Consider the following 25,123-nt stretch of genomic DNA (forward strand, 5'->3'; position numbering starts at 1 on the left):
ATATGGAATGGATGCGGAGGACACACTGATGACACATGAACCGCAAACAACAGAAAAAGGATCCGTAGTTTACGGTCCGCAACATACCAACGGTCATGTGCATGTAGCCTAAGTCAAAGATGTATAAGGTACATTGTGCAAGGTTTCCATCAACATATGTATATATATATATATATATATATATATATATATATATATACTTATATATTTTTTTATTTGACACCAATTCTTGTCTTACCTTTGCTAATAGCTGGAAAAACCCAGTAGAAGACTCTACACCTCTACTCCCCAACCTATGGCTCTCCAGCTGTTGCTAAACTTCATCTCCCATCCCGCCTGGATGTCTTCTTATAGTTAACAAAAGGACATGAAGGGTGAAGAAAATTGTTGACATCATGGAGGATGGAAAAGTTGTGAGATCAAAAGTTGTAGAGGAAAATGAGGAATACTAAAAACCCTGCCGAAGCCAAAAGAGATGATGTCTGCTCAAGCAAAATAGAAACCCTCTGGGGTCATGTAGAATTCTTGCACCTTTACTGTTCTCTTCTCTTTCCTTTCTCTTTGCTGCCTCCTTGCAGCTAAATAATGTTTATACAAATGTCTGAAACCACGTTTGTGCCCATAATGCTGCAACAGTCTCCTTGTGGTTTGTGGTCCGTCCATCAATATCACTACACATTGGACATTTTTGCTTTTGCTTTGCATAATCTACGAAATAAAGATTTTTCTGATGCAATTTATACACGATGGGATGTCTTTGCTAGTAGTTTATGTATGGTTTATATGGGCATGGATATGATGGCACTTGGTGCTAAGTGTCAATAACGTCATAAATGTAATATGGGTGATGAACCCTTCAGTTATATTGTTATTTAGGTCAGAATAACGCCATTCGTTCTAGTCTTCTGGGTCGGTGTAAGTAAGCGTTACTGCATTGTAGATATCAGGGCCAGTATTTTACAAGCCTTAACAGAGGACTACCATAAGTCTTGTTATGGCATGTGGTCAGTTTCCCCAAATTTAATAGCATGTGTTGTGGCTGACCTAATGCAAAGAACAAATGTGCCTAATAGGACACAGTACCCAGTTTTCCCAGCTATCACAGCATGTGAGTAATTAATTAATAATTCACTTTTATTGGATATAACTAAAAAAAGTAACAGAGCGGGACATACAACATGTAAATTAAAAATAGCCAGAGTTGACCAGCAATGAGGTAAGTACAGAGACATGATCGTATTTAGATGTGTGGAGTGCACTTGAGCACTAGTGTGGCACATCAGCGGCAGTCGTACGTTATGCCGCTGATACTATAAGCGGCATTGTACTTACCTCATTGCTGGTCAACTCTGGCTACTTTTAATTTACATGTTGTATGTCCCACTCTGTTACTTTTTTAGTTATATCCAATAAAAGTTAATTATTAATTAATTACTCACATGCTGTGATAGCTGGTAAAGCTGGGTACTGTGTCCTATTAGGCACATTTGTTCTTTGCGTTAGTTGTTTGCTGCCCGCCAGCTATTAGGGTCATCCATATTTCTTGTGGCTGACCTAATGGGACAGCAACAGGTGACATCACTGCAGTAGAAGCATGACATCATTAATATCCAAAACTGGCAATATTTAGGAATGTCTAAGGTCTATGTCTAAGACATTAGGAAGAGAAAACATGACACCTAGTCCATGGATGGTGGTGGCAGGAGAATGACATGAAGAGCAACTAAGAAGCAGTAACAACTTGATAGGACAGGACAGACAAGATAGACTTAAAGATGCTCTGTCACCACATTATAAGTGGCCTATATTGTACATAATGTGATTGGTGCTGTAATGTAGATTACAGCAGTGTTCTTTATTTAGAAAAACAATCATTTTTACGGTTATGACCTATTTTAGCTTTATGCTAATGAGTTTCTCAATGGACAACTGGGCGTGTTTTACTATATGTCCAAGTGGGCGTTGTGGAGAGAAGTGTATGACGCTGATCAATCAGTGACCAATCAGCGTCATACACTTCTCTCCATTCATTTATACAGCACATAGCGATATAGCTATATCGCTATGTGCAGTCACATACACAAACACTAACATTACTGCAGTGTCATGACAATGAATAGACATTACCTCCAGCCAGGACGGTATGTGTATTCAGAATCCTGACCACTTCTCTGTGATTTACAGCACAGCAGGCGTAGTCTCGCGAGATTAAGCTGTCATTTACAGCGAGATCTCACTGTGCTGTGCTGTAAATCACAGAGAAGTGCAGAGAAGTCGTCAGGATTCTGAATAGACATCCCATCCTGGTTGGAGGTAATGTATATTTATTGTCAGGACACTGCAGTAACGTTATAGTGTGTTTATGTGGCAGCACATAGTGATATAGCTATATCACTATGTGCTGTGTAAATGAATGGAGAGAAGTGTATGACGCTGATTGGTGACTGATTGGTCAGCGTCATACACTCCTCTGTACAACGCCCACTTGGCCATATAGTAAAACACGCCCAGTTGTCCATTGAGAAACTCATTAGCATAAAGCTAAAATAGGTCGTAACTCTGTCAAAAATGATCGTTTTTCTAAATAAAAAAAACACTGCAGTAATCTACATTACAGCGCCGATCACATCATGTATAATATAGGCCACTTATAATGTGGTGACAGAGCCTCTTTAAAGAGGCTCTGTCACCAGGTTTTGCAACCCCTATCTGCTATTGCAGCAGATAGGCGCTGCAATGTAGATTACAGTAACGTTTTTATTTTTAAAAAACGAGCATTTTTGGCCAAGTTATGGCCATTTTTGTATTTATGCAAATGAGGCTTGCAAAAGTACAACTGGGCGTGTTGAAAAGTAAAAGTACAACTGGGCGTGTATTATGTGCGTACATCGGGGCGTTTTTACTTCTTTTACTAGCTGGGCGTTCTGATGAGAAGTATCATCCACTTCTCTTCAGAACGCCCAGCTTCTGGCAGTGCAGATCTGTGACGTCACCCACAGGTCCTGCATCGTGTCGGCCACATCGGCACCAGAGGCTACAGTTGATTCTGCAGCAGCATCAGCGTTTGCAGGTAAGTAGCTACATCGATTTACCTGCAAACGCCGATGATGCTGCAGAATCATCTGTAGCCTCTGGTGCCGATGTGTCCTCGCTCGTCTGACATGATGCAGGACCTGGGGAAGTGACGTCACAGCGTGATCTCTCGAGAACACGGCTGTGTCTGCAGCTGGATGGAAGCTGATAACGGATCACTGGACACAGGTGGATTGCAGATGACTGGACACAGGCATATAGCGGACAGCTGGACATAGGCAGATAGCTGAACACTGGCAGACAGCGAATAACTGACAACAGACAACAATAGCGGACTTGATACAGACTGGTAGCAGATAACTGTATACAGGCTGACAACAGATAGCAATAGCAGACTGGAGTCAGATGCACACAGAATCCTTTTCAGGATATAAACTAGGTTGTTCCAATGCTGCTCAGGCACCAGGTGGACAGTGGAGGTGCCATAAATAGTCCAGGGGGCAACAGGGATTGGATGGATGAATTTTGAATTTCGCGCACGCTGGCTTGCGTGCGAGCTCGCACACTAAGGTCATTGCAGCCGCGAGCAGAGGACACTACCAGACATTAGCTGCCTGGAAGAGGGCTGGGCCGCCAGAGGAAGTACAAGACCCGGCGGTGGGGACCTGTCACATAAGATGGCAACAGTATTATAAATTACATGTGACAGCTACAGATTTTGCATTGGGGCCCAGGCGCTTGACTCACGCCTATGAAGGTCATGCCACAGAATGTGCCAATAAGGTCTAATGTACATAGATAGTTTTGGATTTTGATAAAGGTCCTCAACAGGGTTGTGATTAAAGTACAAATTACCTATCAGTCAGGGATCGGTCCCTACCACCTAGTTACGGTCCAGTAAACTGAATTGTAGTAGTGCTAACAGCAGCATATCTATTTTTACTTGAGAAGCAACCAAGGAATAAATAGTAGTATCATTACCAGATCTTCTTCACAAAAGAAAACCCACATACTATACTCATAGAGTTGTACTATTTTTATTGGGTTTAAACTTTTACATAAAAAATGTAGGAGGATTCTAGTATATGGGGGCTTCTGGTTCATTTGCCCTATTTAAAATTCAGTGATGATTAATATGTGCAACTTCTCCTATATTTGGCAGCCGTAGGGGGTTAGGTGGGGTCTAGATCACAGAGGTCGGATGGAGGTCCCCACTAACCTTTATCCTGCCTTGGGCACTTTAGAGACAGTTTTCTTCCTTTTGGAGAACATATTTCCTAAATATCTTATATTTTAGGGAATCATCAATGTTTATTGTATGATGTCTTTTTAAAAAGAATGGAATAACGTATAAATGAGAAATATCTTTTACTATAAACTTTATAGAAAATCTAACAAGGATATTGTAGTAATTTGTGGTAAATCTAAACTGACATCACTCATTTCTTTCATATTAAAAGTCTTTAACATTTCAATCTCTCTCATACTCTATTACACACCCACAAGAAGTGACTCCCCGAGGCTCCAGGAGTTATTCCAACATTTGGCTCCCGACAATCTTGTTTCTGATCCATCAACAATATGCCTGCTTGTTGGAAACCGAGAGCCGCTTCTTGCCAAGAGTACTATTATAAATTTCCCCTACCATGTCAATACAATTAGTAGATTACCTATGCTAGGGTGACATCATTTTGTTGTACTATAAGTATTTCAATACCTCCTGAAATGTCACCTTACCATATTTTCTCACTGTTTATGCCCACCTTTCAAATGGATGAAGACCCTAATAATAATAATAGTTTGTATAGCTAGCTCCTAGGGTCTAAGATGTCTATAATGTAGGTATTTCTACCCTTAGTGTAGGGGTGCTCTCCTCTCGTGTGCTAATATCAAGGGCAAAAGGGACTATTGACCTGGGTCCTCCACCACTTAGAGACCTCCACCACCCGACTAAAGATAGTCACGCATTAAGTGACACTGTTACTGGTGAGGAGACGACCAGCAAATTTTGCACAATGGCCTTCGTCAACCTTGAACGAGGCTTGGCTAATATAGTAAGTGGGCGCCCAAGTGGGCTGAGCCGTCACATATTGATGGAAAGTGAATAAAAGACAAATTTTTTTCCCTCTATTTTTGGAGGGCTGCCTATTCTATTAATTTACCTAAATTAAAAGGTCTGAAGGTCTAGGCCCTGAGGCTTGCACCCACGCAACCGCAAATATATATTGCGGCTCTCTTTGGATATTTTATATAGGGGCTGCATAAGTATGTATACAATTTAAATAATAGGTAGTTATTATTTTATAGAATAACAAAACAAAAAGTACGATCTCTTATATGCTCAAATTGGCGACCCTTACTATTTACACATTGCTGTAATCGAGTTTTTACACTCTATTTTACTTTATTGGCATTAATTTCTTGGCATGCTTATTTTATTAACTGAATCATGTTATCAGCCGTGCATGCTTTTCTTGAATATACCTTATCTTTGAAAACTCCCCAAAAGAAAGAGTCCATCGGGGTATAGTCTGGTGATTGTGGTGGCCATTCAACCCGGCCTCGTCTACCTATCCATCTACTGGGTAATTTTTTGGCAAGAAAATGATGCACCGCTAAAGCATAGTGAGGATGGCTCCATCTTGCTGAAAATAGAAGTCTTCATTTTCATGCTCCAACTGCAATTGTGGTATTATATTTTCTTAGAGCATGTTATGGTACAGGTCTGAGGTAACCGTTGTATTGTAGAAGATACGTCCAATTACCCCTTTACATGAAAGGGCCGCCCAAACTGTAACCCCCGGTAGATTCAACTGTTCTTCAATTGTTGCAAGGGGGTTTTCTGTTGAGTAATAAACACAGTTGTGTCTATTAACAGCACCGGAAAGTTAGTAGTTGGCTTCATCGAACCAAGTTATAGTGATATCTGATAGTGCTCTTTAGAAATGAAATCTTTTTTTGGGCTTAGGAGTCCGTGATTGACAGCTATCTCTGTATGCACACTTATTCAGGTAAAGCTGTCAATCACTGAGTAGGAGCGCCCACTAGACTCCTAAGCCCAGAATGACCAGAAGTGCAAATCAATAAATTACAAATTCTACGAATCTTTTCCCACAAAACTATAGATCAATCTACTCGACTCATCCTGCTCTATATCATGCTGCCAGCAGATCAGACTGCATGTTCAATATGGAGAAACATCATTTCTATACAGTAGCAGTTGCTACGATTTTCATGTGAAAGTGACATCATTGAAACTAGCTTTTAAAAAGGTTCTGCTTATTTGGCAGGAGAGACAAAATCGGTGTCATCCATGCCTCTTTGCAATACTAGTAAATACAGTTATATTTGTGTCCTAATGATTGAATTGCAGAGTAAGCACTCATGTACAGGACCCTATTATGCCTCTATAATTCCTCCGAGTTGTACAGAGCCATCATATAGCGCCCATAGACTTCTATGGGACCGTACCGTATTTTCCGTAGTAGCACTGGGATATGCAAGAAGGCCTAACTCTAATGAACCAGAGGAATTAAAAAAAAAATCACCAACTCATCTTCATTGCAATGAAATTCTAAGACTGAGAACATCAACCACAGTACTATGACAATATCATTCTTTACTATGTGTAGTATGCTGTTTTCTTGGTATACAGTACATCATTAATTATTTATTGGTTTAACTTTTCAACCAATAATAGAACATGTGATAATGATAGGCGTACTTGTGGCAATTCCGACCGCACAAAAATTGCTACCTATAATTTTGTATAGGTTTTACGGTGTCATCATTTTTATTGTTCGGAGTTTATTTTAGGTTGGTAAATTCTATACACATTCTCAAAATAAGAAAAATGGTTTTGCGCCATTGCCAATAAGAAAATGGTTGTTGCTCATAGGAAGTCTTGATTTTTAATTATTTACTCAAGTATAATAATTAAAATAATTGAGAAAAAAATATAAAAATTATGGAATAAGTCTTGGCAATAAACTTCTTACGTAGCTCCACCTGTCTCTATTTCAAAGTATGAACCAACATTAAAACTTTACTACCCATTTAAAATGGAATGGTCCCCGAGTCAGTTATTAACAAACCTTGTATTACTTCCATAGTAATGAAACGTTGCAACGTAACACCTAGTTTAGTATAAAATGCTGAAATTTTGCTTCTGTTGTATTCTGCACATTGACAACTAACTCTTCTCTTGGAGCAATACAATCATCTCTTTGAAAAAAATGTCCTACAGAAGCTCAAACATCCAAGAAGCTTACGGGAATGCTGGATCCAATGGGGCAGGACAAACCAACAACTGTGACGAAGGTTCTCAACAAATGAATTCTGCAGGATCACATAATGAGCACAGGTCCAGTTCTCTGCGAAATGCCCAAAGAGGAGGCAGTGGAGAAGCAACTGCTGTAGAGGGTTCTGGTTCAAGTCACAGTAATAGCCAGAGAGGTAATACAAACTCAGACAGTGGTAAGGATGGTTTCTCAGGCAGCAGCTCAACGTCTAGACACAGAGGAGGCTCAGAAGTACATTCAAGTGGACAAACAGGGACAGGGAATGGTGGTAATTCCAGTGGAAATGTTGGAAGACAAACTGATAGGTATGGTAGCAGCTCCTCTGGACATGCTGGTGGCTCCACTATGGGAGGCAATAGCAGCTCTGGTGGGCATGCTGGTGGATCCAGAGGCAGTTCTGGTGGATATGCTGGTGGTTCTAGTGGAGGCCACAGGGGCAGTCCCAGTGGGTATAGCAGTGGTTCTAGTGGACACAGAGTAAGCTTTAGTGGTAGCTCCGGCAGTGTCTCAAGAAGTGGAGGTGGAAGCTTCAGTGGTAATTTCAGTAGTAGGTCAACAGGTGGATATTCTAGTAGAAGCTCAGGTGGCCGACAAAATGTTGGCAGTGGTTTTAGTGGAGTTTCTGGAAATGGAGGCATTGGTGGTTTTAGTGGAGGAAGTTCAATTGGTGGGCAAAGAGGAGGTTTCAGTACATGTTCATTAGGTGGCTTCTCAAATGGAGAAGGACTTCTACAGGCAGGAGAGAAGGAAACCATGCAGAATCTAAATTCCCGTTTATCTGCCTATATGGATAAGGTGAGGGATTTGGAAGACTCAAATTCTGAACTTGAGGATAAAATCAGATCCTGGTATGAAACACATAAACCTCAAAAAGTTGACAACAGCAAGTATTACAATACCATTGAAGACCTCAAAGAAAAGGTAAGAACTCTCTCAAAACTTTTTTGTTTAGTTAGCTTCCTTGGGCACTCTACAAACCTAAATGTGAGTATCAAGTAATGGTACAGACAGAGGTGTAGCTATAGAAGGGCAGAGGTAGCAGTTGTATCCAGGCCCTGTTGCCTGTGGGGGCCCTAAGGCAGAACTGTCACATAAGGAGACACCAGTATTATAAATGGCAGGTGAGGGTCCCGGTAATAGAATATGCAATGTGGTCCAGTAGCTTCAAGTTACACAACTTGGAAAGCTAGACATACCATATGTGCAATCTGTGCAGTTGCCCGAGGGCCCTGTAGGTAAGAGGGCAGTTGCCCGAGGGCCCAGTAGGTAAGAGGGCCCATTGTCCCTTTAAAAGTAACTTTCTATTGTCTTGCACAGAGCTAATGAAATTAATGTCTCAGAATTACTGGGGATTGTTAGAGGGACTTAAGGGGGTTGCTATATGCTGCCCGCATGCAAGGGGCCCATATACGTTTCTTGTTTGGGGGCACTCTGCTGTTTGTGTCGTCTGCTGTCACTGGGTACAGACCAGTGATCTCCAACCTGTGGCTCTCCGGAAGAGGCATGCTGGGAGTTGTAATCTTGTAAGAACTGGAGAGCCACAGGTTAAAGGTCACTGGTATAGACGATAATATGCGCACAAAGAATTAGCTCTAGAAGCATAAAAAAAACAATAAAAATGTATAGATAAGTGCGTCTGTAAATCTTCAATCTTTACATATATCTATACTTATATGAATTTATCTCTTACTTTAGATCACTTCTGCTACTATGGATATTAACCAACTCAATGTCGAGGTTGACAATGCCAGGCTGGCAGCTGATGACTTCAGAGTAAAGTAAGTTATATATATAGTATAGATTTGTACTACTAAATAGTAGGTAATGTCACTGTTTGACTACAGAGGGTTAATAAGACTGACACTGAGTGACAACTTTGCAGACCTGTCTTATGGAGATACACAATAGCGGAGCAGTCATCCAGAGCAACCAATTTTCTAACGCCCTTTGTAATATAATTGCTGTGTCCCGATTGGCTGTTATGGCCAACTCCAACTTCTGCTGATAGATTCATACATGGAGGATGACAGCTGACAAACTAGTTACTTATATGGCTGCATCCCAGCTTTTGAAACTTTATAAAATCTAAAACATTTGTGAGAAGTGTCCCCGTTGTCTCCCGTGACGTGTCTGTATGATACAGTCTGGAATAAAATGTCAATTAAACACTACAACTTAAAAGAACACTCCGGGGAAATCTGTATGGTGCCTAGTGAAGGGTGGAGAGGGTGGTGTATGACAATGGCATTCAAAGAACTTCAAAAAAAGAATTCCTGTGTCATGCTCCGCCCCCCGAGGCCCTGTATTAGACAAAACACAATTTTTTCTTGAGTATTCCTTTAAGAAAAAACACTCTGCTGTTGAGATTGAGATAACATGCCCATGGCAAGGCGGACTTGTCTCAATTTGTAAGAATGTGTTTCCTGCAAGCATGTCGGGATTGTGAGTGCTGCGGAGCATGTCGGGGCTGGAAATTTGATAGGAAACCAGTTTCGAGACCGGAATCTCATTTATCATGTGTGTTTTGTGTGTCAATTTAAGAACTGGGTTGAACTGGGAAAATTGGGAAACCTAAAAGCCTTGTATATAATAAATGACATACGCGTATAACCGCTTCTTCCTCCTGGAGGGGAACTAACTTGCATGCGGAGTACTGCAGCTATTAAAACAACTCCTAAGTATGTAGCGCCACCTGCTGGGATTTTTACAAATATGCAGAAACCACTCAACTTTTGACGTAAACTTTATCCATAATGCATTTCGAGGCTCATTTTACAATATGCATGCATGTTACTAAAATACTATGCATGTGTTGTGTTATATGTACCCAGACTTTGCTAATAATATTATTCAGACAGTACAAATTATTAGCTTATATTTATATACCAAAATATTCTCCACAACTTGGCAAGTGATTTTACTTATAAATATAGGTTCCTTTGAGGAATATTGTTGGTTATTTGTTGGGTAGGGGACTCAAAACAAATATGCAGGCTAAAAGGAAGACTCTGGGTAAAACTGAAACACTGTGTTATGCCTAGTGCAGGGCCTAAGGAGGTGGTGCATGACATAAGAATTAAAAAAAACACCAAAGAAAGAATCTTTGTGTCATGCTCCGCCTCCTCAGGCCCTAGCCATAAGCACAACCAATAAGATTATGACACCATAGAAACTAGATGACTTCTTATGTTATATTCTCAAGGTATGAGAGTGAGCTTAGCATGCGCCAGAGTGTGGAATCGGACATTGAAGGATTACGTAAAGTTCTGGATGATTTGACTCTGGAAAAGGCTAGTCTTGAGAGTCAGGTTGAAAATCTAAGAGAAGAAATTGCTTTTAACAAGAAAAACCATGAGCAGGTAAGAGGATCATGAGCAAGACCAAAAATGTCAGCTTATTTCTTTTTCAAAAACATCACTACTTCAAGTGAATAAAGCTAAGTTGCAATACCAGGCCTAGCCTATGGATAAGAGTGGCACTATTTCTAGAAAAAAGCACACCCTATTATTCTAATACTTATACAACCCCTGTTGAACCTACAATATGGTAAGTTCAACATGGAGAACAATTTGTACCTGCGAGTGTGACATCTTTAACCTTTACCCAACTTGACCACTAGTGAAATAACACTAAAACAATAGTAGACACATAAATTTTCCATCTCAATGCCAGCTGGGTGTAAAAGGTTGCACAGCAGTCGCCTCCACACCAGGTTCAATAATAAATTCATTAGTTAATTTGGGTAGCGACTTGTGTATATATATATATGTATATATATATATATATATATATATATATATATATATATATATATATGCCTAACCTGCATCCCCATGTATAGGAGATGAAGGGCTTGCAAGGACAAACCAGTGATGTCAATGTTCAAGTGGATGCTGCTCCAGGAATCAACATCCTGAAAGTTCTTAATGACATGAGGGCTCAGTATGAAGACCTGGCAGAAGAAAATCGGAAGAAGGCAGAAGAGGAATACAATCAAAAGGTGCGTTTGCGTTGGATATTTCCTCAAGAGAGTGTCTCATGATCTTCAAACAATATAGAGTTTTCTTGGTTTACTTTGCTGTTATTGTTTCTTTTCTGTGTTATTTTAGATCACTGAACTGAGCAACGAGATTTCTTATAGTAGTGAAGAAATTGAGACTGGCAAGTCTGAGGCTACCGAATTGAAACGTACTATGCAGTCCATGGAAATAGACCTCCAGAGTCAACATGCCATGGTAAAACATATATATATATACTCTATGTCTATGAGGTACACATATGATATACATAAATGTGTATCTAAACTATGGAGATTCCACTGGTTGGAGTGAAGGATCATGTAGTAGACTATTTGCAGAGACAAGAGTAGACTGAACATGCTAGATCATGGGACTGCTATGGTTCTGGTACTTGAAATATATACATATATAAGATTTAGATTAGGAATATGTTAATTTATGAAACAGTTTAGAACTTTATGAAGTACCAATGGTGGGTGGGAGTGGAGGTAAGTTTGTTCCAAGGAAATTAATAATCATCTCTTTACCCTCAACTAGAAAAGCTCCCTGGAGAAGACATTGGCTGAGACTAAGGGTCGCTATTCATTCAAGCTAGCTCAGATTCAAGAAATGGTCTCCAACCTGGAGGATCAATTATCTCAAGTGCGTAGTGATATGGAGAACGAAGCTTACGAGTACAAACTACTTCTGGACATCAAGACCAGGCTGGAAAATGAGATTGAAATGTACCGCAAATTGCTGGATGGTGGATAGTAAGGAAAAATTGTGGCCTACTACTTTTAATAGTTTATTTGCTTCCACTGTTGAACTGTTGTTCTGCTTTGGTTTAGATGTTGTGGTTCAGTGGAAACTACTAAAACAATGTAAGCTAACGGCACAAGGGATATATAGATATAGACTGGAGGATAAAGGCTCCATAGCAAAGTCATCTATTTCCACTGAATGCAAGTTCACAACACCACACAACCCTCTTTCCAGGCTTGGAGGGACATGAGCTTGTCTTCTCCCCATTTTTCCATCAGATGTAGAAGAGAAGGGCAGCAGGAGACACAGGTTAGTTTTCTGCTCCGTTGCTAGTCCCTATTGTAGAACATGTGAAGAAGAGGAATCTGACACGTGTTCACATAAGAAAGGGGATGGATCCACCCTGAAGTAGGTCACCACATCCATGTGCCCCATACTAACTGCAGAAGTTTGCTCTATGGTACCTATGTACTTGGGCCACATCCTTTTGTTCTCAAGTCTCATCATTTTAAGGGTTTGGAGAGCCATGGGCAAAATAAGGACAGTTAGTATACCCAAAAACTACTTGGAGGGCCCTCTGATTATCAAAAACTTGCCTTCAGGCTTCTTTGCTTGGAGGTCAGAGCCATGACCTACTGATAACTAAGGTATCTGCTGAAGGTCCCTGCTGAAAAGAAGGTTGAGCATCACAGTATAAATTAAACAAAATCCTATGCTATGGGTGAATCAATAATTTTTGGCCAAAAAGGGTTGTGGCTTTACAAAATCATAGGCTGAAATCTCATTATTACCCTTGTTATGGATTATTTCTGAAAATTATTTTTAAACATATACTCTTTTCTGCAGTGATTCAAGCAATGGTACAAGCACTGGTTCAAACAATGGTACAAGCAATGGTTCAAGAAATGGTTCAAGCAATGGTTCAAGAAATGGTCCAAGCAATGGTCCAAGCAATGGTTCAAGCAATGGTTCAAGCAATGGTTCAAGCAATGTTTCAAGACATGGTTCAAGCAATGGTTCAAGCAACGCTGAATCGTCTTCAAGACGAGATGGAAGAGCTGATTCATCATCAGTGACAGGTAAATATAAAGTTGATATCACTGTGACATTAGGGAGAATGGTGGTTAGAACTTGTAGGGCTGGCTATATTGCAGATACTTCATTGTTTAGTTGGTCCACCCTATATGAAGGAGGCAATCTTGGCACTTATTCCTCAGCCTCAGGCATTCGCTCTGCCTTGCAGTTAAAAAGGACCTGTCACTAGGTCTTATAAGTTGAACTGGTTATCTGACCTGAATAGCGCTGTCTCCCTTCCAGCGCTGTTTTTTGTTTTTTTCCTGGACCCTCTGTTCCAGAGATATGGCCGACTGTAGTTAGCTAACGGGGTGGAGCTAGCTACCCTGCCTCTGATGCTGACCAATCAGAACGAGGCAGCTTGTCGGTAGTTCACGCCCTGTTGGCTAACTACCGCAAAGCAGCATAGAGGGAGGCAACACAACAGTGGGCCATATCTCTGGGACTAGGGGGTCCAGGAAAAACCAAAACAGTGCTGGTATCAGAGAGACAGTGCTATTCTGGTCAGATAACCAGTTCAACTTATATGACCTAGTGACAGATCCTCTTTAAGGAACACACAGCTTTTATTACCAGTGAATGATTTTCTTACCCTCTATTTCCATTTCCCCCTTCTTTAGATCCAAAAAAAAACCGATTAGTGACCACAATAACCGAGGAGAGAGTGGACGGGAGATTAATCTCAACCAAAGTGGACAAGATCGAACAAAAGTTGTGTTAAAGAAAGAGTCCATTGCTATCTTACTTTTCCAAGAAAACTATTCCAAACATCTTCAACCTTTATCTTCTGTCAGCATTAAGGCAAAATATTGAAACCTGCCCATACTTCATTGGGAATATCCTAAGCTTCAGACTGATGTCTTCATACTGTGTTTCTTTAGGGATCAGATGGCTGTATTTAGAATGCCAACAATAAAACCTGCAGACTTTAAAATATTAATTATATTAAAGAAACACTTTAGCCTAAACTAATACATTTTGTTATGCCTAGTTCAGGGCCTAAAGGGGCGGAGCAGGACACAAGGTTTCAAAGTACACCAAAGAAAAAATCGTGTCATATACCGCCTCCTCAGGCCTTGCTCTCGGTAAAGCACAATGCATCATTTCTGCTTAGAGTGTTCCTTTAAAACCTTTATTTACTTTTTTCCATTATCTTGAGTAATTCATCCCTAACATTCACAGTAATTGGTGAGTTTGCTATGCAATATTCTGTAACTTCATGGTTTTCAGTGCTCTACTTTTCATATCTCTGTTCGCTTGAATTTTTCAGTTCTAGGTCAATAAACACTTTTCTGTGCAATCACAGTTATTTTGTCATTTTTTTTGTTAAAATTTTCAAGTCACTCATATTAATCCACATTATGTAAAAATGCCAATTACTCCTACTGGCCCATCAGTGTACCAGAGGATACTCTGGTGGGCCCAGGTTCAGAACCAATAATGAGCCCCACAGGTTTAAGTGATTTCCTAGCTAGTTACCAGGGGCGAACACCTGAATAATGTTTCCAGGGAACCCCTGTGTTAGGAAAACACCTGCCTCCTTAAGGTCGCTATGATGACTTCTCTTGCTTCTGGGCGGTTCTACCTTTGCCTTGAGCCTATCTCTTTTCCCTGTCCGTTAGCCAATCAGCCGTGGGGTTGTGTTTATGCCTGTCTTTTCCACCCTTCCTTTGCATGTGAATTTCCTGCTTTGGTTTCTGATCAAGCTTCTGACATCACCTGCTCTTCTGATTCTGCACCTCGTGTACACTGACTTCGGCTTGTCTCCCATTTACTATCTGCTTACCAATTTTACTTATCCGCTCGCGGCCAGTTTTGACTATTGCTATTCCTGTTATCCGCTTGCCTTCTGTTTTGAACTTTCAGTTACCCTCTGGCTGTCTGGTTTCCAGCTCAAGTTTGCCTGCATTACACCTCTCGTCCCTGACTGCTCTCTGCTAAAACATCCTGGGTTCTGAGCAGCAAGTCCATCCGACCTTGCGGTCGGCTCTGGCGAACACCACAGAGTAGCCTTAGACGCTGTAGCTCAGAGTGGTTGAGGATTAGGGGTTGCAGTTTAAGTGAACGCTCTCTCCCGGCAGACTCCAGCAGCCTTGAGGTAATTGCTAACATTACACTCTGTGGAAATTCGTACCTTAAAGAACCTTGGTGTGGGAGCATTTTATAATTTTATATTCTGGCAGGGATTTGTTGCCTGCTGTACCGGCCCCATGCCAGTCATCTTTGGACAGGCTGAATCAGTTTGCCATCTCTACTATAAAAGTGACAGGTCCTGCTGCTTCCTTCTGGGGAACCCCTGACCAGGTTCCAAGGAACCTTGTTTGGGAATCACTGGTGTAATAGAAGACAACCCCATTTGTAGCTGATTTAGAGCTCATCACTTGTTCCTGGGAACAATTTATACGGTTAGATTCTCGAATAACTTGGAATTCAATAATGAGGTGATCTGAGTGCACTATGGGAACAGCATCATTTAGGATATGATGTGCAGATGTACTGTACAGATTGACAGTAGACCATCAGAAACTTTTTCTTTGGTGGACCCAAGACATGTCCGTTCTACACTGATGACACTCTACCCCGTGCTTACAATAATGTTTATAAGTGTTGGCTGGGATTTAGCCAACGTGGCTTCTTTATCTTTGCATACTAAGCAAGACCCTGTTCCAACAATGAGAGCCCTATAAAAATCCTCCATACCACACATGAACAAGACAACGATTGGTACAGTTTCTAAAAGGATAAATACACCGGATATATTGTGCCATTTACAGTAAAAATCACAAAGTTCCAGAATCCATGAAAAAATAGTCCCACCATTAAATTTATTGCTAAAGGCTCATAAAATGGAAGCAGCAACACAATGTGCAAGAATGTATTTAAAATTGGTATACAGTGGGGTAGATGTACTAATGTGTCTGCAGCTCGAATGTGTCATAAATTGCGGCAAAATCTGGTGCATGTGGGCGCAGTTTGGCGCATTACTTGTTAAACCAGATGTTTTCGCCTCGCAAGACATTTAAAAGTGTTCCAAAAAGAGGTGTGGCTTAAGTGAAAAGGGACATGGCTTAATATGGTATAAGAAGGAAAAAAGTGTCTACCAGATCAAGTAATATGCGTCAAATTTATAATACAGCGTTCACCACTGTGATAAATTTGGCGCAACTTCTGACTACCTTGTTTAAGTTTACACTGTCCAAATCATAGACTGCATTAGTTCATCTGCCCCCAGCATGTATGTAATTGGCTTTACATGGAAATAATATGCATCAATTTTGGGGTCAGGTCATGATGGTCATCAGACACTCTCTAGGTGTGGAGCTATTCCAGCTCTATTCACATTAGCCTCATGACTTCCGTTATCAACGGAGCCTTGAGAGTTGTGACCGATCTGTTTTGAAACAGATCCTTACAAATCCTGACGTATCCTATATAATGAGTTCATCGGGTTTCCATCTAGCTTCTATTTTCTCAACTTAGCAAGCTGCTGCTATATTGGAGGCACAAAATTTCTCTGCTACATCGTCAGTATACATATTGCAACATGATTCCTATGCTTTTCAGCAGTAGAAGTGGGCTGATGGAAAGGAAATAGATAAAAAAATGGACTGTTCCTCCCCCTGAAGTGACAGTAGGAGCTGCATACAGGATTCTTCCTACCCTGCACAGCATATTGTGTGTATGCATTCTTGTCCCATTTATTGTCAGTGGAGTAATCCTGCCTATCTAGTCTCCTGCAGTATGATAAGTCTGTCATTCAGTTATTATCGATCTTTTGCCTGTTTCTAAGAATGACACTACTAAAAGAGAATACCTTTTGTAGCTGCTGTAGCTATAATATTTCAGAAATAATTTTTATATGAAAAGTCGAAGTTTAGAAGTTTTTCATAAAAATGTGTTAAGTTCTCAAGGTATTAAATAACTGCATATTACAGTTTGACTTCTACTGCGATTCTAATAATAAACCCATAGGAAAACTCCTATATAGTTAACCACTTCCATAAAATGTGTTTAGATCAAAGCTGTAGCCAGGTTTTCCTTCACCCAGGGCGAAGGTTTAGAGTGGTGGCTCTCACCCACCACACACACCTGGAACTTAACTAAATGTGTCCTCCTCCCCCATAGAATATGTAGCTATTTTTTTACACACGTAAATGTGCGTGTGTGTGTGTGTGTGTGTGTATACACAGTCGTGTCACATTATTATGATCACCTTCTACTATCACTCGTTGTTGCCATGGGTAAAAGGGGCGATTTTTAAGAGTTGCAAAGAGGGATGATTATTGGCTTTTCGGGCCGTGGGCGACAGTATCTTGCAAACAGCGCAGTTTGTGAACTGTTCGTGTGCTGCTGTGGTGAAAGTGGACAAATGGCACCATTGGGAATAACCGAAGTGAAAGCTGCAGAGCATCACGTGCCATTGATCTGAGAGGTGAACGTCAGCTACGAAGGTGGATGAAGGCCGAACGACACGCTACAGCTGAGCAGCTCACTGTGAAAATCAACCAGGGGGCTACCAGACGTGTGTCTAAAACAAGAGTTCAGCTAACCCTACTGTATATGGGGCTCTGAAGCAGACGGATTGTCACTGCTCCTATGCTAATAAAGGTGCATCGAAAAAAAGGCTTCAATTTGCACGGCATTATCCGAATTGGACCACCGATGATTGGCAAAGGTCTTGTTTTCTGCTTCATCTAACGGATGGACGCTGGCGAGTCAGGCGAGAAACATCAGAGAACAAACACCCTGCAACCATCACTGGAAGAACACAAGCTTGTGGTGGCAGAGTTATGGTCTGGGGAATTTTTTTAATGGCATCCTCTGAGCCCACTCATCCATGTGGAAGGCACACTGAACCAATTTGGGTATGAATCCATAGTTGGAGATCACGTCCACCCATACATGCTGTCTGTCTTCCCTGGGGCAGATGGAATCTTCCAGCAAGACAATGCGACATGTCACACGGCTAGAAATGTCTGAAAGTGGTTGGAAGAGCACGACCAAGGCTTCCAAGTACTTTAGTGGCCCCCGAATTCGCCAGACTTGAACCCAATTGAGCATCTGTGGGACCACCTCGATCATCTTGTTTGCTCTATGGATCCTCCCCCAAGAACCCTCGAGCAAATGTGGGATGTACTGCAGTCAGCATGGCTCCAGATACTCGAGACAACCTACCAGCACATTATTGAGTCACTCCCAGCCTCTCTAGCTGCTGTCCCTGCTGCACACGGCGGTTACTCTGGATATTAGCTGGTGGTCATAATAATGTGACTCGATTGCACACACACATCAGAACTAAGGGCAGTAGCACCAGTAGTGAGGAGGGTAAGTACACAGTCTAATAGATAGCAGCCAATTATTTATTTATTTCATGTGGAGGTAGCCCTATTGCGCCCCCTCTACATTCTGTACCAGCGGGAAGTGTCCCGATAGTCCGCCATAGCTACGGCCCAGGTTCAGATGATGAGAAAGTGGTACTCAAGTCCTAGTACAGGATCCACCCAGTCTGCTGACATTGCAGGCTGATCTTGGGTGCTCTCTATTTTCATGTAACAACATGGCATAAGAATGTCAAAGATAAACAACGCATCCCTACTAAAAAATAATTAAGTCTAAGAGGCTGTTAATCACGGTATGCTTACAGCTTTCTACTTATAATACTCATTTACTGCCTGACGCAGGATGTGTGGAAATTCTTATAGCTTTTGGGTTCGGGCCAAAGTAACCAAGGTAAATTAAGGGTTGTCAGAGATAAGAAATAAGAATATGTTTTTGTTTTCTTATAGAAACTGCGCCACTCTTGTCCATTGACTCTGTCGGGTACTGTAGCTCGACCACATTTACCTAACGTGGTGAGGATCCAGCCTTCCATACAGTAATTGAAGGAAACTGCCAAATAGTTAAATGGTTTAAAGGGGTTTTCTCATCATCTACATTTATGGCATATCCACAGGATATAGCATCAATGTCTTATAGGTGGGGTTCCTACCTCTGGGGCCCCAACCTATCTTTCCATTTAGGTTTGGTGGGCGCCAGCTGCCACACCCCGGAAGAAAATTAGATGGAGAGGTGACTGTGCATGTCCATGGCTCACTCCATTTAAGACTTTAGGAGTTATGGAAATAGCAAAGCTACTATGATGTGAGATGAGCTGCAAATGAAAGAGATGGCCTGCTTCCCTACAATCTCATTCTCATTTGAAGGAAGGTCTTGCATTAAAATTCATCTAACATATCTATGCATAGTGACTCTCGTTCACATGAACAACCAGAGACAGACGTATGCTCGCTCACACTCAATCAGACAGCCAGGAATAGGTGATAAGGAGTTTCAGGGTCAGACATACGCTTACATCATGCACACACATATACAACATATATGCATATATAAACACACAGACACCTCACACAGATACACCTTACACACACTATTACCAGTAAGTGCTCAATTCCCCTGCATCGTCCCCACTGGAGAAACTAAGCATTATACAGTGCCCATTCAAATCAATGGATTGTCTATGTAACACAAGACAGGACAGGTCCTCCAGAGAGAGACGCTCTTTGTAACCGCTTCCTACTCCAGCCAAGAGATGGGGATTCTGAACAGAGGACCCCCCCACCTATTAATTCAGAATTCCATAATGTGAATTTGGGTATTCTAAACCAGACAACCCCTTTAAGCACCATACTTACTACTTACAAGATTATTTTACAAATACCTAAGGACTTTTAGAAAATATTTTTAGATTTAATTTTTTAACTTAATTGTAGCTTCCAATGTGATTGCTCTACGTTTTTTTTTTTTTTTCATAGTTAAGACTTTGCACAAAAGCTTATCCAAACAAATATTACTACAGGAATTACTGATAAATTTTACAACGACTGAATAATATCAAAGGAAAACTCTTTAGAAAGTCCCACATGTAAATTTCAGCCATAAAACCGGAATCTGGGAGAAAGGAGGGGGAAATAGTTTCAGGACATAAATTACCTGCTTTACATTTAACAGATTAAAGGAAATAATACTTATCTATGCTCCACCCTTATATCATTTTATCTTAACAAGTGCCCAAAGGCATTTTACAAATTAGGCCAAGTGGACTCACTATGTTTACACATTTTAATTAACATTTCATTAAGAAATATAGAGCCAAAATTGGATTTGGGAGGTTGTATGAAATGAAAACACCCACTTTTTATTATATATATAAAGCTTATGTTTTTTTTGGGAAGTAAGCTTGCTATCTCTTTCGCATAGCTAAACCAGGAGGGCTTACTTAGCAACTATCAAGGACATGTCTTGCCGAATAAGCTCCGCAGCTTCAAGAGCATCTATTGGAGGTGGTGGATATGGGACAGCCATTTGCTCATTTCTCGGAAGCTCTGGAGGAGCTTGTGGTGCCGGAGGCTTTGGTGGAAGCCAAAGTGGAGGTGTTTCAGCTGGATATGGTGGTGCAGGAGCTTTTGGTGGTAGCCTAAGCGGTGGTGGTTTTGGTGGTGCAGCCTTTGGTAGTGGCCTGGTTAGTGCTGGGGGCTTTGGTGTTAGCTATGGTGGAGGTGTTGCTGGTGGTTTTGGAGGGGATAACCTCCTGTCTGTGGATGAAAAGGGAACTATGCAGAATCTTAATGATCGTCTTGCTACTTATCTGAGTAAAGTCCGAGCATTAGAAGACGCCAATGCTGATCTTGAGTGCAAAATTAAGGAATGGTATGAAAAACACAAGAATGATAACAAGTTGGATCGGGATTATAGTAAATATTACCAAATGATTGATGACCTCAAAAAGCAGGTAAATTATAATTGCTATAACTTATTCTAATTACCTACAGAAATGTGTGATTGGTTCATAGAAATAATGAAAAAAATTATTTTTATTCCATCCTGTAAATTTTTGGTTCCTATAGATTCAAACTGAAACTGTGGGCAATGCAAGAGTTGTCCTTCAGGTTGATAATGCCCGTCTGGCAGCTGATGATTTCAAACTCAAGTAAGTTTTCTATTGATTGACTGTTGTAACTGGAGAACTTAATATTGATTTGTATCTGTGAAGTATACTTAAGGTGATGATATGTTGTCCTGTAGGTATGAGAATGAGCTGTGTCTCCGCCAATGTGTAGAGTCTGATATCAATGGTCTACGTAAAGTGCTAGATAACCTGAACTTGGCCAAATGTGACCTTGAGTCACAGCTTGAAAACTTGACTGAGGAACTTATGTGTCTGAAGAAGAACCATGCAGAGGTATCCAAAGCAAATCCTATTAATATATTGTTTCATATTTTATATTATACATACTGCCTTGTTTTTGTATATGTATTCCAAGGAAATTTTTTCCAACTAAAATATACTCAAAGAAATCCAATGTTTTTAGGAACTGAAGGGTTTGCAAGGAGTGACAGGACAACTAACAGTGGAGATGAAGGCAGCACCAGGAATTGACCTAACTGAACTTCTTAATAACATGAGATCTGAGTATGAAGAAATGGCGGAAAAGAACCGTAGAGATGCAGAAGCTCGTTTTAACGAAGCGGTAAAAAATCTTGTCCTTCATTCCCAACCATTTTCGAATTTGATGTATTTACATCTTTGACATATGCCTATATTTCTGGATTTCTTTCAGTGCAAAGCTCTCAGTCGGCAGATCTCCTCTGGGGCTGAGCAAGTTCAGTCCAGCAAGAGTGAAATCACAGATTTGAAACGTTCGGTACAAGCATTGGATATTGAGCTGCAAGCTTCTCTGGCTATGGTATGCATGATAATAAATAATCTACAATTTTAACATGTAGATGATGTTCTCACTACCATCATATGTATATCTGCCCTCATGACATATTTGTATATCCCTCTCCTCTGAGCTATTGCGAATATAAGGTCTAGATGTTGCATTAGTCTACGGAGCCCTGGTCTACCCATGTCACTGTATGAGTCTCCGGGTGACCATTGAAAACAATGACCCACCAACTAACACGGAACCATTTTACTTTTATGACAAATAGAAAGAAGTCTTGGTTGGATAGAACATTTGCTTAATTTCTCTCAATAGAAAAAATCACTAGAAAACTCATTAGCCGAGACAGAGGGCAACTACTGTGTACAACTTGGAAAGATCCAGGAGAAGATCAGCTCCTTAGAACTACAGTTGTGTGAAGTTAGGACTGAAATTGAAAGGCAAGGCTTAGAATATGATCACCTTCTGGACATCAAAACTAGACTGGAAAAAGAAATTGAGACCTATCGCTGCCTACTGGATGGGGAATCCAGGTAAGAGGAGAAAAGGAGACAACAGCAGACTTGTATCTTAGACTTAAAAAAGTTGTTCAGCATTATAAAATCATGGCTGTTTTCTTCCAGAAACAGCGCCACACCTGTCGATGGGCTGTATCTGGTATTGCAGCTCGGCTCCATTGAAGTGAATAGGGCTATGCTGCAATATCACCCACAACCTGAGGTCAGGTGTGGCACTGTTTAGAAGAAGGCCTACATGTTTTCTAATCCTGGACATACATGCCTAGCAAAGCATTTATATAAAGCTTGTGTTACAGCATTGTGTTATCTTTATTTTAGCAAAATAATCCAAACTCCACCTACTCAAGTTTCTAGAGGTAAGCAAATGATTATGCCAAACTAAAAATCTTTGAAGTTCAAATCGTAAAATTCTATAACATGAATTCTATATACAAAGAACACTTACAAAATTCTGGTTATGTCCTCCTTTTAACGCCTTATTAATTTTTACATGTAGCTATAATCTACATAAAAAAAATTATACTTATCTTGTACTGATCCTCAGTTACAGTTTCTATTATACTCTAGAGGTGCATTCACAATTCTGTTATTTATTTATTTCTGTCGCTTATATAGCGCCAACATATTCCACATCACTGTACAGAAAGTCACATATACTGGGGCCCGTATTTAATAGGACATCAATTAACTTATCAGTTTATTTTTGGGGGAAAAAACACCTTAGCTGAGCTCTTACAATGCATCAAGAAAGTTTGCATTTCCTATATCAGATTAGTGCACAGTGACAAGAATAAATATGACACTTCCCAGATTGCAAATCAACAGTGCAAGCTCAAAGTCAGCAGGGAAAGTTGGTAGATTGTAGCTCTAAAGCCTGCAGAATTGTGAATACAGCTCTGGACTATAAAACATGATATAACGGGATCAGACAAGATAAATAATTTAATGTATTTGAAAATAAAGAACTAAAGCATACAAAATGTCAACATAACATTTAATGAGGAATGAGGATAAGATGCAATACCAGATACAGCCCATGAAAAATAGTGGCGCTGTTTCTGGAATAAAAAAAAAAAAGAATTTTTCTAAGCTCATACAACGCTTTTAAGATGTTGCTTATATGGTCACCAGACATAAGCAGGTCACCACCTTGAATATATTCATGTATAATAGATTGATGTAACCTCAAAAACATATCTGCGGTCTCTAGTTTCTGTAGGAACATAGTTTGCTCAACATTTTTGTGAAGATCCCATAATGCACTTGTTTTGCTTCTCATATACATGCACATAACTCCATAGGATTTGTTTGTTCATAGAAGTTTTGCATTATTTCCTTTCCCACAATTTAATTTTGTATGTCCGTTTTAGAGCCAACTAAAAGTCGAAAGATTAAAACCATTGTCGAAGAGGTCGTAAATGGAATAGTGGTGTCACAACAAGTGAAGGAAACCGAGGAGAAAATCTGATCAATCTCATCGAACCTATAATACACTTCAATGCTGCTAACTTCTTAACATCTTCTGATGCCACATTTTAACCCTATGCTTTTTCCTTCTGTGTCATGTAACTTTATATATCAAGAGGTGCTTCTATTCTATCTATGGTACTGCCAAACATAAAGTCCATTCATTAAAGCTATCTTTTGATGCACAGTTTGTGGAGTTATATATGTATCATTTATATAGTGTAAAAAAAAGGTCTACAGAGAATGCCTTCTAATTGGTTGGAAATATCCACAATATTATTTGAAAGCTTCATGCATATGACCGTGGAGAAGGCTGTAAAGCGAAACACAATTCACTGTGCTACATAGCACAAAGTTGCAGGGACTTCATGTGTTGTCATATTGTGCTCCATTTGGTGCGGTGCTATAGAGATATTCTGCCCTAGATGCAAACAGAGGTACAGTAAGGCACCATTCCATACACTTTTTTGGGTACCATATTATCGTTCCCCGGGCCGATTCTAGCTTTTTTGCTGCCTGAGGTGAAAATTTAAATGGTGCCCCCACCCCCAGGCTTTTCTACATCACTAGCAGCCTCATAAAAAAAAATCATACCACCCATCATCTCGCTGCAGATCATACAGTGACTACATTACTGATTAGAGGCAGAATAAACATTTACATTATGTGGCTCACCATCCGGTCCAGAACTCTATGATGACTTCCCCTGGCCATGGCCCATTTCAGCAGTTTTCCGCTCTGATGTCTTCATCTTCTCACTTTTCAAACAATTCTGAACCTATAAACGAAGTTACAATTCCTACGGTGCCACACTCTACACCCCTAAATATAATAGCGCCATACACTGTACCTCTAATTATAATAACACTGTGTCCCTGATTATAATAGCACCATAAACTGTCCCACACACACACACACACACACACACACACAGTGCCCCCTGTAGATAGTACCCCACATAGAGCCCCCTGTAGACTGTGCCCCACATAGAGCCCCCTGTAGATACTGCCTCCCATAGAGCCCCTGTAGAAAGCTCCCTGTAGATAGTGCTCCACATATAGCCCCAACCCCCTGTAGATAGTGCTCCACATATAGCCCCCACCCCCTGTAGATAGTGCTCCACATATAGCCCCCACCCCCTGTAGATCGTGCTCCACATATAGCCCCCACCCCCTGTAGATAGTGCTCCACATATAGCCCCCTCCCCCTGTAGATAGTGCTCCACATACAGCTCCCACATA

The 25,123-nt window shown here is 40.6% G+C and overlaps 2 protein-coding genes and 1 long non-coding RNA gene across 6 annotated transcripts in view; 2 read left to right on the forward strand and 1 right to left on the reverse strand.

Annotated features, from left to right (window-relative positions):
* LOC142665431 (uncharacterized) overlaps window positions 1-25,123 on the reverse strand; it is a 252,998-nt gene that overhangs the window by 156,619 nt on the left and 71,256 nt on the right. The window lies entirely within an intron of this gene.
* Window positions 7,269-13,892, forward strand: LOC142666205 (keratin, type I cytoskeletal 12-like). Its single transcript, XM_075846187.1, has 8 exons — window positions 7,269-8,255; window positions 9,030-9,112; window positions 10,537-10,693; window positions 11,176-11,334; window positions 11,444-11,569; window positions 11,891-12,105; window positions 12,944-13,176; window positions 13,792-13,892. Exons 1-8 carry the CDS (start codon window positions 7,269-7,271, stop codon window positions 13,890-13,892), a joined length of 2,061 nt encoding a protein of 686 aa, XP_075702302.1.
* LOC142666461 (keratin, type I cytoskeletal 12-like) lies at window positions 20,466-23,883 on the forward strand. The gene is made up of 8 exons (XM_075846512.1): window positions 20,466-20,960; window positions 21,076-21,158; window positions 21,254-21,410; window positions 21,541-21,699; window positions 21,790-21,915; window positions 22,213-22,430; window positions 22,734-22,771; window positions 23,786-23,883. Exons 1-8 carry the CDS (start codon window positions 20,466-20,468, stop codon window positions 23,881-23,883), a joined length of 1,374 nt encoding a protein of 457 aa, XP_075702627.1.

The sequence above is a fragment of the Rhinoderma darwinii genome, chromosome 13 (genome assembly GCF_050947455.1).
Source record: "Rhinoderma darwinii isolate aRhiDar2 chromosome 13, aRhiDar2.hap1, whole genome shotgun sequence".
In the NCBI taxonomy this organism is placed as follows: domain Eukaryota; kingdom Metazoa; phylum Chordata; class Amphibia; order Anura; family Rhinodermatidae; genus Rhinoderma; species Rhinoderma darwinii.

What these genes read in the sequence shown, in the direction of transcription:
- LOC142666461 (XM_075846512.1), top strand. Translation starts at nt 20,466, where the DNA reads ATGTCTTGCCGAATAAGCTCCGCAGCTTCAAGAGCATCTATTGGAGGT. An exon ending in TGAAGAAGAACCATGCAGAG is followed by an intron (nt 21,411 to 21,540) that starts GTATCCAAAGCA and finishes CAATGTTTTTAG; the next exon opens with GAACTGAAGGGTTTGCAAGG. An exon ending in TGCAAGCTTCTCTGGCTATG is followed by an intron (nt 21,916 to 22,212) that starts GTATGCATGATA and finishes TTCTCTCAATAG; the next exon opens with AAAAAATCACTAGAAAACTC.
- LOC142666205 (XM_075846187.1), top strand. Translation starts at nt 7,269, where the DNA reads ATGTCCTACAGAAGCTCAAACATCCAAGAAGCTTACGGGAATGCTGGA. An exon ending in GCTGATGACTTCAGAGTAAA is followed by an intron (nt 9,113 to 10,536) that starts GTAAGTTATATA and finishes TATATTCTCAAG; the next exon opens with GTATGAGAGTGAGCTTAGCA. An exon ending in ACAAGAAAAACCATGAGCAG is followed by an intron (nt 10,694 to 11,175) that starts GTAAGAGGATCA and finishes CCCCATGTATAG; the next exon opens with GAGATGAAGGGCTTGCAAGG.